This window comes from Lemur catta, chromosome 12, assembly GCF_020740605.2.
Source record: "Lemur catta isolate mLemCat1 chromosome 12, mLemCat1.pri, whole genome shotgun sequence".
NCBI classification, from domain to species: domain Eukaryota; kingdom Metazoa; phylum Chordata; class Mammalia; order Primates; family Lemuridae; genus Lemur; species Lemur catta.
Genome location: NC_059139.1, coordinates 65688211 through 65701577, shown reverse-complemented (window position 1 = coordinate 65701577; position 13367 = coordinate 65688211). Strand labels below are relative to the sequence as shown.

The 13367-nt window shown below is 40.4% G+C and overlaps 1 protein-coding gene across 1 annotated transcript in view; it reads left to right on the top strand.

Annotated features, from left to right (window-relative positions):
* Nucleotides 1-13367, top strand: part of LIX1 (limb and CNS expressed 1) — a 48125-nt gene that overhangs the window by 5016 nt on the left and 29742 nt on the right. The window contains exon 2 of the mRNA XM_045565607.1: nt 12309-12472. Within this exon, the coding sequence (XP_045421563.1) occupies nt 12309-12472 (164 nt within the window). The remainder of the gene's footprint in view (nt 1-12308; nt 12473-13367) is intronic.

Here is a 13367-nt window from a genome sequence, read left to right as displayed (position 1 = left end):
ACAAACAAAACCTTGCACTGCTTGCTAGCTCCTTTTAGAATAATGACTGCATCTTAATTACAGTAATTTGAACTCTGATAATTCTAGCATCGAAACGGTGGATATCTGTTCTCCTAAAGCCTGTCCAAATGCTAATTTTACTTTATTTATTACAGGATACAACTATTTTTATTTGAATTTATACTAAGAGAAAAATGTATATTTCAGTTCAGCTATGGTTGGCATATGAGCTGGTTCTTTTTCTTTTTTCAGGAAATATACATTTGGTAAAGTTTAAATACTAAAAGTCTTAGCCCCAGAGGACAATTTTAAATGAAAAAAAAAGGTAGCTTCTTGATCACTCAATGGCCTTATCTGTCCTAATACATTTATTTCTTATAGATAAATAAGATTTAGCAGATCAATGATAAAATATGACAGACACCCATCCTGGGAGATCAAATCTGGGGCCTCTTCATGGACTGCTGTCTCATCTCAGCAGAGATTTTTTTTTTTAACAGTTAGGATTTGTTAGTCTGAACTCAATTTTAACAACTTCTGAAACTCATGTGTTAAGTTACAGCCCATAATAGGATACAGCTGCATAAGGGTGAGTTTCTAAGTTATGATCTTTCTGTTTAAATGATACGGTTTTACTGATTATGTGCTACAGATTGATTTAAGAAATGTAAGACAACTTTAGAAGCCTTTCATAAAAGAATCTTCTTTATTTAATACATTTCATATTGAAGTTTTAAACCAAAAGGCTCTTATTTCTCTTCCTCCGTGTTCAAATGCTCATATAAGTTTAGTCTGTCAAGGTATTTAAAACAATCCTGTTTTAAAAGAAAAAGAAAGAAAAAGAATCCTATTGAAAGTTTAATATTGAAAAAATAGACGATTATTATAATCTATCTATATGTTCACTCTGGTGTCCATGAAATGTTTGAATTACAGGGTTTTTTTTCCTACTGTGATGATAATCAGTTGATCCCCATTTTGATCTCATCCTGATAAACAGCTGTGGGAAGCCATCATTTAGTCACCACTCCTTTGGCACTTACAGCCTATACTGTTTAGTTTACATTTCTCTCATGTGGCTCTGTACTGAATGTTATCACTTCACTGGGGTGTTTTTGTCCACAGCTAAGTTATAAGTCTCAGGAGGGCAGAGCTGTACCTTGCACTTTTTTGTAACCCCAAGGTGCCTCCCACAGGGGCAGGCACTTAGCAGGTGCACAATCAGACATGAGTGGATTGCTGATTCATTGGTCTTTCTCTCTTAAAAAGGGGGAAAGGTTTTTTCCACTGCTGGGTAGTCTCCTTTATGATGAAATAAACTGTCCCAGGCCCTTTTAAGCCATTCATCCTCTGACTCTATTGTCACAGGCTATTTGTATGCAGGGTTAAATTGACAGCCAGAATAGACAAGAGGGAGCATGGAGGAAGAAGAGGCTCTAAAGATAAACAGACCCCCACCAGAGCAGCTCAGAATCCTGTACACCATGTTGGCACAGTGGCTTAATTGCGCATCCTTGCATTCATCCTCCAGATCTACCCCCCACCGTGGGTCACCAAAGTCATGCACGATGCTTTTTAGGGCCAAACTCTGTGTCTGGTATGTAGACCCTGGTTAAATAGCTGTGGCAGGATCTTGAAGAGCATTCTTAGAATGACTATTTACAGGGAAGGAAGATACGTTATATGCCTAAAGCCACATTTGCAGAGATTTGACCACTTTGAGTAAGCAGAACTGATCATTAAAGCAACCAGTGTGACGGATCCTTGGTTGGTTGTCTAAAATCAATGGTCCTACAAAGTGTCTTCTAAATACAGTGCAATGTCATTGCCCGGTGGAACATGAGAGAGAGATGTACATTCTGACTGGTTAAATAGGTTATATCAAATTTTTCTTTTATACAACTTTTGAGATTGGATGACATCATCTGACCCATGGTACACATATAAATCACTATGTGAACTCAGGCTGCTGCTGCTGTTTAAGTGTGGTATACTTAATGGCTTTTTATTTTAATTTGTGATTCCCTCTTGCTCCTTCATACTAATTTTCTTCTCCCTCCAAAAAAAAAAATTACCCTGCACTTGCAAATATACAGAAAAAAGTGTCATTTAAATTTTCCCCCAAAAGGATTTACAGTTCAACAGTTTTGAATTCTGAAGGTGAAAATTAAATCAAAAAGAAATATATCCCTTTTGCATGTTTTGTGGAATCTCTTGGGAGGTTACTTTGTAAAACAACCTAAAGGACCATAATTCCCTCAGGAAAATGTTTCGGGTAGGGGGTGGGAGTGAAGGAAGAAAAGAAAAAGCAAACAAAAGAAGAAACACAATCAGCTTTCCAGCTGCTGAAGAAGCTAAGCATTGACTTGAGAGCATTACCAAAGGAAAGTCCTTCTGCTGGGAACAAAGTGAGACTCCAGGCTGTCTCAGTCCCGCTGTGTGCCGTGGCTACCTTTGAAAGAAAAAGGGGCTGGAGATTCCTCCATGTTGTACCCGACACACAAGCTGTGTCCATAGATTCCTCAGCCTGGTCAAAACTTAGCAAAGGCTGAGTGTGGTTATAAACAGCTAGCCAGCCGGCTCTGTTTGTCAGTGTCCTGGGGTTCAGCCAAGCCCAATACAAGACTCAAAGGCACCCCATTTTTCAACCCATTTTGCATGAATGGCAAATCAGCATCACACTGTGAGCTTGCTCCTCAAATTATTTCTGGGTCCTTTTCCTATTTTTCCCAACAAAACTGGGAAATCACATTGATAAGAACACATTGTACATGATTGAATTGCTAAAACAGAAAATACTAATTAACTTTATTTTAAAATACCACCTGCCGAGGATAATTTAATTAGAGCTTATATTAAAATATTACATAACATAAATCCATCTGTTTAGAGGCAGAGAATCAATTTGAAAAATATGTTAGTATCTTGAAAGCCTCTTAGTGATTTATCCTTAAATGGCAGCCTTTCCAATTTTGCCTTTAATTGTTTTTGGCAATGGTAATTTTACCCAGCTAGAATTTTTCCTCATGTAAGGCTTAAAGAAATTGGTTCCTTTTTTCTAATAGATTTATAACAGACCTTTAAGATCCCTTTTGGCAGATAAATGACTGTCTTCTATGCAGGACTTATGTCATACTAGGTCATCAAACTGGGCAATAAACTATGTTGTTTCTACTTTCCTGAAGCATACACAGTCATTAAATATTAATGTAAAATAAAAGTTAACTCCTCATTGTGGTTTTTGCTAAGAGCAGATCTATTGCCTTTAGCATTCATTAGAAAGTGAAAAATTGGGACAAAAATCCATGTTTCCAGATTTTGAGACATGTAGTATTTCATCCATTTTCTAGCTATTATGAAGCTTGACTTTACCAGTGGATGTTATCAAATGAGCATTCCCTTTTCCACCTCTGACCTCTTCACATATCTTGGAAATAAATTAAATAGCACAATGTGTTCAATTAGAGAATTTTCAGACTTGCAGACTATTTTTAGAATATTTAATGATATGGTTTCCCATCCAGGAACAGTTAGTTTCAAAGATGCAGTATGCAAACATATAATCATGCCTTTTCTTCCTTTATCTTCTCAAACCACAAGTAATAGCTAACACTCTAGTGCTCACTATGTGTGAAACCCTCTTCTGAGCATTTTCCATTTTAGGCCTTACAGCAACTCTGTGATGTAGGTATTGCATTTCACAGATGCACTGAGGCAAAGAGTGGTTAGATACATCACAGTGATAGAGGCCAGCTTCAAACACAGGTACTCTGGCTCCAGAGAACAGGTTTTAACTGGTAAGTAAACTGCCTGCCTGCTGAAAAAAGATGGAGAGACAAGGTGCGGTGCACATTTTAAGGTGTAATGAACTAGTAGTGCCTGTATTTGAAGACTCTTCTATTAATATAACATACTCTGTAATCCATGGGGCATTTAAATTCTCTGCATCTCAGACTTCCCATATGAAAACAGATCATGTGTCCCTATTGGCATCACCATCATATGCAATCTGTGAAAATGAAAATACAATAATATATGTACATGACAAGCTCTGAGTTTTCAGGATAAAATCCCTCTGAGTGTCCAGTTATTGATGTCCTTCTGTGAAGGGACTTCATGCTCTTTCCAAGCTATGGATTTTCCTGCCCGGACTCCTCTCAGAGAAGTTCTGCCTTGGACCCACCCAGATGCATAAGAGCAACAGCACATTCTCTGGGCCCTTCCTTGTGGCTCCTCTTCGTGGATGGAGCCACCACAGACAGCACGACACTTTAACAGGGGGCTCTCTGTTCCTGCCTGTCTCTTCCACTTGGGTAAAGCTGGGGCACAAGATGATGGGGTTCACTTCCAATTATTAAAAGAAGCTAAGTCCTCTTACCCTGTCTCTTGTCAAATACCGCCTTCCCAATGGCACCCTCTCCTACTGCTCCCATACGCAATTCCCAGCAGAGGCTAATTATTTCTCTCACCCTTTTTGTCAAATGCCGTCCTCATCCCATTGAGAGCACGATTTCTCTCCCTTCCCCCATGCCTGTCTGAACCTCATTCCTCTGAGGAGGGCCCTGCCTAGGCCTTCCTCCTATGCAGATTTTCTCTGATGCTTTCAGCCCACATTCATCTACTCTCCCCCTTGCATTTATTTAATTACGGTGCCATAAATTTTTTAAGCTTTACATATTACGTTCACATCACCTCCATTCTACAAGTTAGCACTCTAATATTTTGTTCACTAATGATACAATGAATATATTATTTCTCCAGTTAGATTGTAAATTTCTGCAGGCAGAGACCTGTCTTGGACTTCTTTATTACTTCATACCATCAAGGTCAAGGGCAGACCGTAGACCATGCCAGTGCCACATTGCTGGGTAATTATGGTGTTCTGTTCCACTGATCCCAGAGCCATTTTCAAATCCTTTTCAACAGAGTGCTTCAGGCAGTCAACATAAATCAATTAGAGTTGGCATCAAGACAAACAGGCTTACCATCCCCCTTCAGGATTCTCCTAAGTGCTAGTCATTGTGAAGGCACAAACCCAGGGAGAAGCGGCTAGCAGCCATGCGTCCACCATGGCTAGGCTACATCTCTCTGCACCCACTCTGCCATCTCCAGCTGGGGCATGGCTGCCACCGTTACACTCCTACTGTGCGGGTACCACAGTGCTTCACACGTGAAACCTATTTCAGAAGGAAGTCCTGACTTCTCCGTGAATTGTAGTGACGTCACTTACCTTCCACACGTTCATTCAATTGCACTAAAACCATCTGGACTACATTGAGTTTTCTCAGATTCCAAATGAAATCAATGGTTGCTTCTAGGTGGTTAGCCCTATGCTGGATACCGAGGAGGCTACACAGAAGAACGAACCAGGGTCCCTGCTCTCTAGAATCCTATAGTCTGCTGTGAGTTAAATAACAGAAAAGTGCACTGTGTAAGATGAATTGTTACCACAAGGCACGTCATTCCTCTGGCCAGAGGAAGTCCAGCCAAGTCTGACTTGATAAATTGAGCCAGGAGCACCACATCCATTTTATTAGCGAGGTTTATAGGAGATTAAGCCCTGAGACACAGGGCCACTAATGGAATGAGAGTTCAGAAAAGGAGATGCATGTGGTGGGAACCAGTGAGTAAAGCGTGATGGGGGAGGTGGTGTTTCCCCAGAGGTGTGGGAGTAAATTGGATGGAAGGAAGGGAGGGGAGGGGCAGAAACAACACTCAAAATCAGAGGGAGAACTTGAACCACTGTGCAGATAACAAATAAGTCCCAGGTGTTCAGGGAGGTGTAATGAGACTGCCCTGGCTAAACCTGATGGAGAATTTCTGCTGGAGAGGGTCAAAGGTTAGATAGCCAAAGTGTTCCACAGCGTAGGATGTCTTCATCAGTTAACTGGGAAAGCTTCAGTTTTGAACTTTATAACAAAAATAGGAAGCTTGAGGAAGGAGAAAATGAAAACCTCACTTATAAGAGACTTGCTTGGGGATCTAATTACTACTCTGAAAACTCTGTCATGGTCAAACTTCAAAACACAGTGAAGAAGAAAGTAGCCACACTAATGTCTATAAACTACATAGCAAATTTTCTTATTGTGGATACACAAAATATTCAGAACTCCTGAAGGCGTCTATTACTTCTGTCCAAGAAAGCAACTTGGGGAAGTGAAATGGATTAAGAAGTTTGATCTGTAAAGTCAATTCAGAGATAAATTGCTTTTTTTACTCTCAGATGAGATGACAGCAGTCACAAAAAGGAACTGGATTTTATGCTATTGTTCCTAGGCTCTCCCCAGCAATTCTCTCTCCTTCTACCTTCTCCCACACTCCTGCCTCAGCCATGTGGTACTCTATGTCTTTATGGTGATTGTATCAGTTAAACATCAGTTACCATGACAAAAGCAAAACCAAAAGATGACTTGTGAACCTTAAACCCTGAGCCACAGGTGCTGCTCCAGTGCTCCCCGGGGCTCTGGCTGAGGATTCACTGCCTCCCTCATGTCTAGTGTTCAGAGTCAGTGAATGGCTGATTTCTCTTGTCCTGGTTGTGGATAAGGCCCTTTTCCTCTAGTTTCCATTGAGAAGAGCAGAAACTTTTCAAAAAGAACTTTACTTTGGGGGAAATAATGCAAACAAAAGCAATGTGTTCTAGACCATAGCTTCCTGACCCTGAGGTGGAGGGCACAGTTGGGCAGAGACACCTGACCTTGCCTTTGGCTCATGCCCCTCTGCCTGGCAGCTCCAACCTCCTCAGCAACCTTTGTCACTTCCTCTTACTCCACTTGAGGTCCCTCCTTTGTCTGTCTTTCCTTCAAAGGAGGGACTGGCATAGGAGGCTTGGTCACAGCCCCTTCGGAGCCACACAGTTGGTGGGTGTCACACCCTTGCTTTAAACCAGAGCCAAGTATGGGCTGAAGATTGATTATGAAGGTGTCTGTTCACATGGACACAGACTGCTCATTCGGTATGACAGTTCTAAGCTAGAAACATGTCATATCACTTTTATGAAAAAGTATGTATATTGGCCTTTGCTTTACTTTGTTAAGAACAAATATCAGAAAAATGGCCCATGGGAAAGAGTAGATATGAAATTGTAGAAGAGGGTGCCCTCTGCCTGCCCTGCCAGCAGCTCACAAATGCAGCACATCTTCTATACTTTCCATGACATTCAAACACTCAGCTAACATTTATTATGTTCCTACTGTATTCCAGGCATTGTGGGAAACATGACATAGCACTGTCCCTAGTAGAGATAGGCAGGCATGAATACAATTTAAGTTCTATCATATTAGGAAGTATTTTGGGATACATGAAAAACAGACTATACATTCAGACAAAACTAGGTTAAAAATCCCAGATCTAAGACTTAGTAGCTGTGTGATTCTTTGACCTTTTTTTATTTCTCATCTATAAGTTATGGATGATAATACCCATTTCAAGGGGGTGCTATAAGGATTAAATGAGAAAATGCATATAATAGGACATAATAGGTACATGATAAGGGATATGGGAGTAGCCACTTCTTCCTATGCCTGAGAATCCTGTTAAAATGCAGATTCTGGTTCAGGAGGCCTTGGGTGGGGCCTGAGACCCTGAATTTCTAACAAGTCCCCAGGTGATATCCATGATGTTTCTCAAGGGACTGTACTTTCATTAGCAAGGCCTTAGAGATTATTTTGGTTTTGTTTTTATTTTTGAGAAACTGATGCTGGAGGTTAATCTTAAAAAATGAATAGGTGCCATCCAAGAAGACAATAGAGGAAAGAAGAGTATTCCAGGAGGATTAATGGAAGTATAGGGCTTGCGAGGAGCATAAGAGCATGAGGGAATGAGGAGCCTATAGAGCGAACTTGGGGAGAGGAGTTTAGAATAAGAGAGGGTAGCTGGTGCAGTGGCTTGTGCCTATAGTCCTCACTACTCAGGAGGCTGAGGCAGGAGGATCACTTGAGTTCAGGAGTCTGGGCTGTAGTGTGCTATGCCAATAGGGTGTCTGCAGTAAGTTCAGCATCAATATGGTAACGTCCCAGGAGTAGGGGACCACAAACAAGTTTGCCTAAGGTGGGGTGAACTGGCCCAGATTGGAAATGGAGCAGGTCAAAACTCTCATGCTGATCAGTACTGGGATTGCACCTGTGAATAGCCACTGCACTCCAGTCTGGGCAACACAGGGAGACTTCGTCTCTTAACAAAATAATAAGAAAAAAAATGAGAGAGACATGTAAGACATGGGATCTTCCATGCCTTGCCAAGGAATTATTTATTCGATAGGAAATGAGGGACACACAGAAGGATTTAAGATGTGGGTGATTTGATCAGCTGTGAGAATCAGAAATATTACCCTGGAAACAGTAGGAGGATGGGTGGGGTAGGAGGGTGATTGGAGTTGGGAGGGTGGTATACTTGGTGAGATAGAATGAGTATAAGCCAATGAAGCAATGGCAGTATGGTCTGAGAGAAAGCAATGCCTGTAGGAGACGTCAGGATATAGAACCAACAAAAGGTGGGCATTTATTAGACATGAAAAGAAAAAATGAAGTTTAAACTTCCTGTTAGGTTTCTGATTTTGGTGACTGGGTAGAAGATAACATCACTTTCCTAGTAAGTAAGAAGGAAGAAAAGTAATTCAGGAGGAAGAGAAGAGTTTATGGAAAAGAAAATGAGTTGAGTTTGGAAATACATTGAGTTTGTGCAACATCCAAATGGAAGTGTCTAATAACAAAGTTGGAGGTACAGAACAGTTTGGGAGCCATGGAGATGGGTTCTGTCCCTCAGGAAGAACAGTTGAGAGAGAAGCAAGAGAAGACAAGACATCATGCAAACCAACATGAGGTTGAGCAGAGGAAGAGAAACCCATGAAAAAGATTGAGGAGAAAAGATTAGAAAGAGAGAGAGAGAATCAGGAAGAAATGCTGTCAGAAAAGCCCAGGGAGATGAGAATTTCTAGAAGAAATTGATCAGCTGTGTCAAATGCAGCTAAGAGGTCAAGTAAATAAGGACTGAACGCTAGGAATTGGTGATATTTGTCGGAGTAGTATCAGTGGAATAATGTAGAGAGAAGCCAGATTATGATGGGTTAAAAATGAATGGAAAATAAGGAAGCAGAGATAGTCAATGTAGAATGTTCTTTCTAGCAACTTGGCTACAACGAGAAAATTTTAATAACTAGTAGCCAGAAATAGTCCAAGGTTGAGTGTTTCATTTAATTCATTCATTCATTCATTCATTCATTCATTTGTTGTTCTGAGCACATTTGTGGCTGCTGGGAAGGAGTGAGTAAAGAGGAAACATTTAAAAATAGGTCAAGGGCGTGACTAAGAACAATGCCCAGGAGAAGCAGCACAAATGCATTTGAGACTGTAGGAAATAAGGTGGAGCTGGGTGCTTGTGCAGATGGGTTCCTAGATGTAGGGATGGACATCACGCACTTGGCAGCTCAAATTTATTATGTAACATGGAAGGCAGGATCATTGGCTGGGCACTAAATGTGGAATTGCACGATAGAGATAAACTGTATAAGGAGGCCTATCCTCAAACTTGGGGGGGTTTCTTCAGCAGTTCCTGACCTTCTGCTCGTATTTTCTTTGAGATTGTCCGCAAACCTGTTGATGCTACCTCTAAAATATGAAAGAGTGTATGTTTCACAAATAGAGCATCCTCTGATATACCAATCTTTGGAATTCCAAACAGCAAGCTGGCTTTCTTCCCGCTGCACTCCATTCATCTGGTTTTCCAGTCGACAAGAGGAGATAGAGACAGAAAGATGGATGGTGTGTGTGCATGTGTATATGTTGCACTCTTTACGGGTGATGACATCTGTAGGCCCATCAAAGAAATCTCCCAAGATTTTGGGATGAAAAATTTGAAAATTGCTGCTTCTATTCATACAGAAGTATTACTTAGTGCATTTTATCTTCAAGCTTTTGAATCCAAATAGCTTTATGTGCCAAAATTCTTGTGTTCATTTTACCTACATAATCCTAAGTCCTCAACTTCCACTCCAGTTCTCAGCTGAAAGTCATTCAACAATTAACTAACTTAATATAGGAGGCTAATGGTCTTTGGTGACTAAGAGGGCAACAGGTCACCGGGTTTAAGTTCAGGCTTCAATCTGGAGGACATCTCTGCTGAATTCTGAAGGTCAACTGCAAGTAGAGACACAAATCAGCCAGCTCATAAATCCTTGAGGTGAAAGGAAGAGGAGGATGAGGGGCAGAAAAACAGTTTACAAAATGAGAGTTATAATTCTATTTTGAGTTACATTAACTGGTAGAAAATATTATTTCAAATATTTTTGGATGAGTTAAAAATCTCTGTAATAACCAATTCTCAACTGGACTACCTCAATACGTATTTTACTAATTCAAGTATCCCCTCTGATAGTCTTACATTTTCCCAACTTCTTTCCCAAAATATTTCTTAAATACTAAACACTGCAGTTTTTTTCAATATACAGAGGCATCCAATTCCTTAAGAGTCTCTATAATTTGCCTGAAATACACACCATGAAGCTGATCAGTGACCTACAGAGGAGGTGCAGGAGCCCAGTGCTCTAGTAAACAGCTTAGAAAGTGGTCGTGCAATGGTTTTATCTCCAGGTCAAACTCTGTAACACTCCTGACTCCCTGAAAAATATCAATGTCCAGTATATTGAAGCATATCCAAGAATGTATGTAGGATAATGACAAAGGGCAGTTACCGTGTTACATGAAGAATCTTTGAAAGAACTAAAACGATTTCATCTAGAACTTGAGGAAACATGAGAGTTGGCTGTATTAGTATACTGTCTTATGCAAGTGAGAGATGCCAGTTCAAAATGGCTTAAGGAAAAAGCAGATGTGTTGGTTTAGATAATTCAAAGTCCAGTCAAGGATCCTGGATTAGCTGGAACCAGGAGCTCAACGTATGCCATCAGAACTTTGTCTTTCTTTCTCCATCTCTTGGTTCAACCCTTCTCTGTGTTGACTTTCTTCTCAGCCAGCTTTCTTTCTTGCTTGGGCAGTGCCATGCTTACCTCTTACCCTTGCGGAAATTCTACTGAAAAAGGGAAACTTCCAACATTTTCAACAAAAGTCCTAGACTCAATGCCTCTAAATGGCTTGGCTTTGGCCAAATCCCCACCTGCAGCCCCGGAGACTAGATGAGTCTCCAAGAAAAAAAAAACCACCTCTGTGCTAGTCTCACAAGAAAGAGAGTGAATGCTAGGCCGGCAAAGCAACAGGTATCCTGCACTGCCTTCAGGTGTGAGCTGGGCACCCAGACGGATGAGGAGATAAGCCTCTGTGAGGCTCCAGAAAGGAGAAGTAGACTCTCTCTGCATGAAACTTACCTGAAAGCAGATTTCAGCTCACTCCCAAAAAGGACCTTCACACAGAACCATTAGCAGTGGTCGGCTGCCTCAGGATGTGGCCAGTTCCAGGTCCTTCCGCGTGATCGGGTACAGGCCAGATGGGCAGCTGTCAGGCGTGCTGGCAAGGAATTCCTGCATTAGGCAGAGCTTTACCTACATGACCTGTAAGGTCACTTTTGACTCTACAATTCTATTATCCTTGTTAATTTCCACAATTTAATTTGCAGTACAGGATAAACAAACCAACCTAATTTGATCTGGAACTTCTGCAGGCTATCATAGGTCATTTAATCCAAAACACATGGCTCTAGCCATTACTATGTTTTCTGAAGTCATCTAACAGACCTTGTCCCTAACAAGGTCTCCATGTTATTAGTTTCACTCATGGCTTTTTCCAGCCTCCTCCTTATTCCACAATTGCCTTTCATTTTCCTTTAGACGGGGGTGGCAGGAGCATGAAAGAGTTTTCTTCTTTCTGACTTTCTCCTCTTAAATCTTATAGTGAGTCCCTATTAAAACTTACATCTTTACCTCCCAGTTTGGCTTTTACTTTGCAGGTTTGAGAGTCTGTAAGAAATGGGAGACGGGGGCCATAGATAATCACAGCTCTGGACTATTAAGGCAAACATTCAAAGTAAGAAGAATGAGGTCTTTATAATTTTATATTAAAAATTAATTCATAAAGTAAATTTTATATACTGCAACATTGTTAGAATTAGGGCACCAAAACCACTTGACCCTTACTCATTATGAAATGTACATGTTTGCATTAAAATTGTATATTTTAACATACTTTAAATATATTTAAATAAAGATTATTCTTTCATGGCTGAAAGCACCCCCCTCATCGTACACATACTCTCCTTAAACTGGAACTGCTGTGTTACAGAATCTAGCTCACAAATAAAATTTTGTTTTTGCCAGCATATGTCCGTCCTCAATAACTGATGATCTTTCTTGTCTTTTTCAGTGAATGTTGTGTCGATGTTACAGGAATTTTGGGAGAGCAAGCAGCAGCAGAAGGCTGCGTTCCCAAGTGAAGGTGTGGTGGTCTATGAGTCGCTGCCGGCACCCGGGCCTCCCTTTGTGAGTTACGTGACCCTCCCAGGGGGAAGCTGTTTTGGCAACTTTCAGGTAAGAAGCCGTCATCAATTTGTCAGTGAAAATTCACTGGATTAAAATAAAGTAAACTCTTTTGTAAAATGGTTACATTATAAATTCCCTTGGATATAGTGAACAAAGTTGTGCCATATTCTCTTATATACACTGGATAATTAGTCAGATGTCCCATTTTTTAAAATGGGAATGATTTCTATTAGGATATTCCCTGATATTTCTTTATGGAAAATGAATTTTATAGCACATTGTTTTATTTGCCAGATAGCTGCTTTCCTTTCCCTCAAAATACTCTGGAATAAGATGTAAAGAACAAGGGAATGGTGGCAAAGCTTTTTTATGAAGATCCTTCCACCAGGTCCCTTCCATCAGTAGAAAGTCTCTGCTGTCATGAATTTTATAATCAAATACTAATCAATCTACTACACACCAAAGCATGAATCAATAGCAAAGGATCAAGAATCACGAGACTGGGTTCAAGCACCTGTGTTAAGCTGAAATTCTGCCTGTGACTACCTGTATACCCTTGGGAAACTTATTTAACTTTTCAATCTCCCCAACTTTGAGATGGGGAACAATATCCATGATGTTGGTTGGAAGCCATATAAAGTATTTATGCAATGCATTTAACATGCTATCTGGTACATAGTAGGTATTCCAAGTATTGTTCTTGTAATTATTATAAAGACTCTTCTAGTTGGTTGAATCTTTATGTTTATGATAGGCTGTAAAAGATAGTGCATTTCTAATTGTACCTACTCATACAAAAACGTTTGCCTATCCATCTGGGTCTCCAGTATGTATAACAAATACTCATTGAGCAACTAGGAAACACAAAGCACTGGGCCAAGTACTGAGGATAGGGTTCATACCCTGAGGAAATCAACGCACAAAAAAAGTTACAGTAATTACA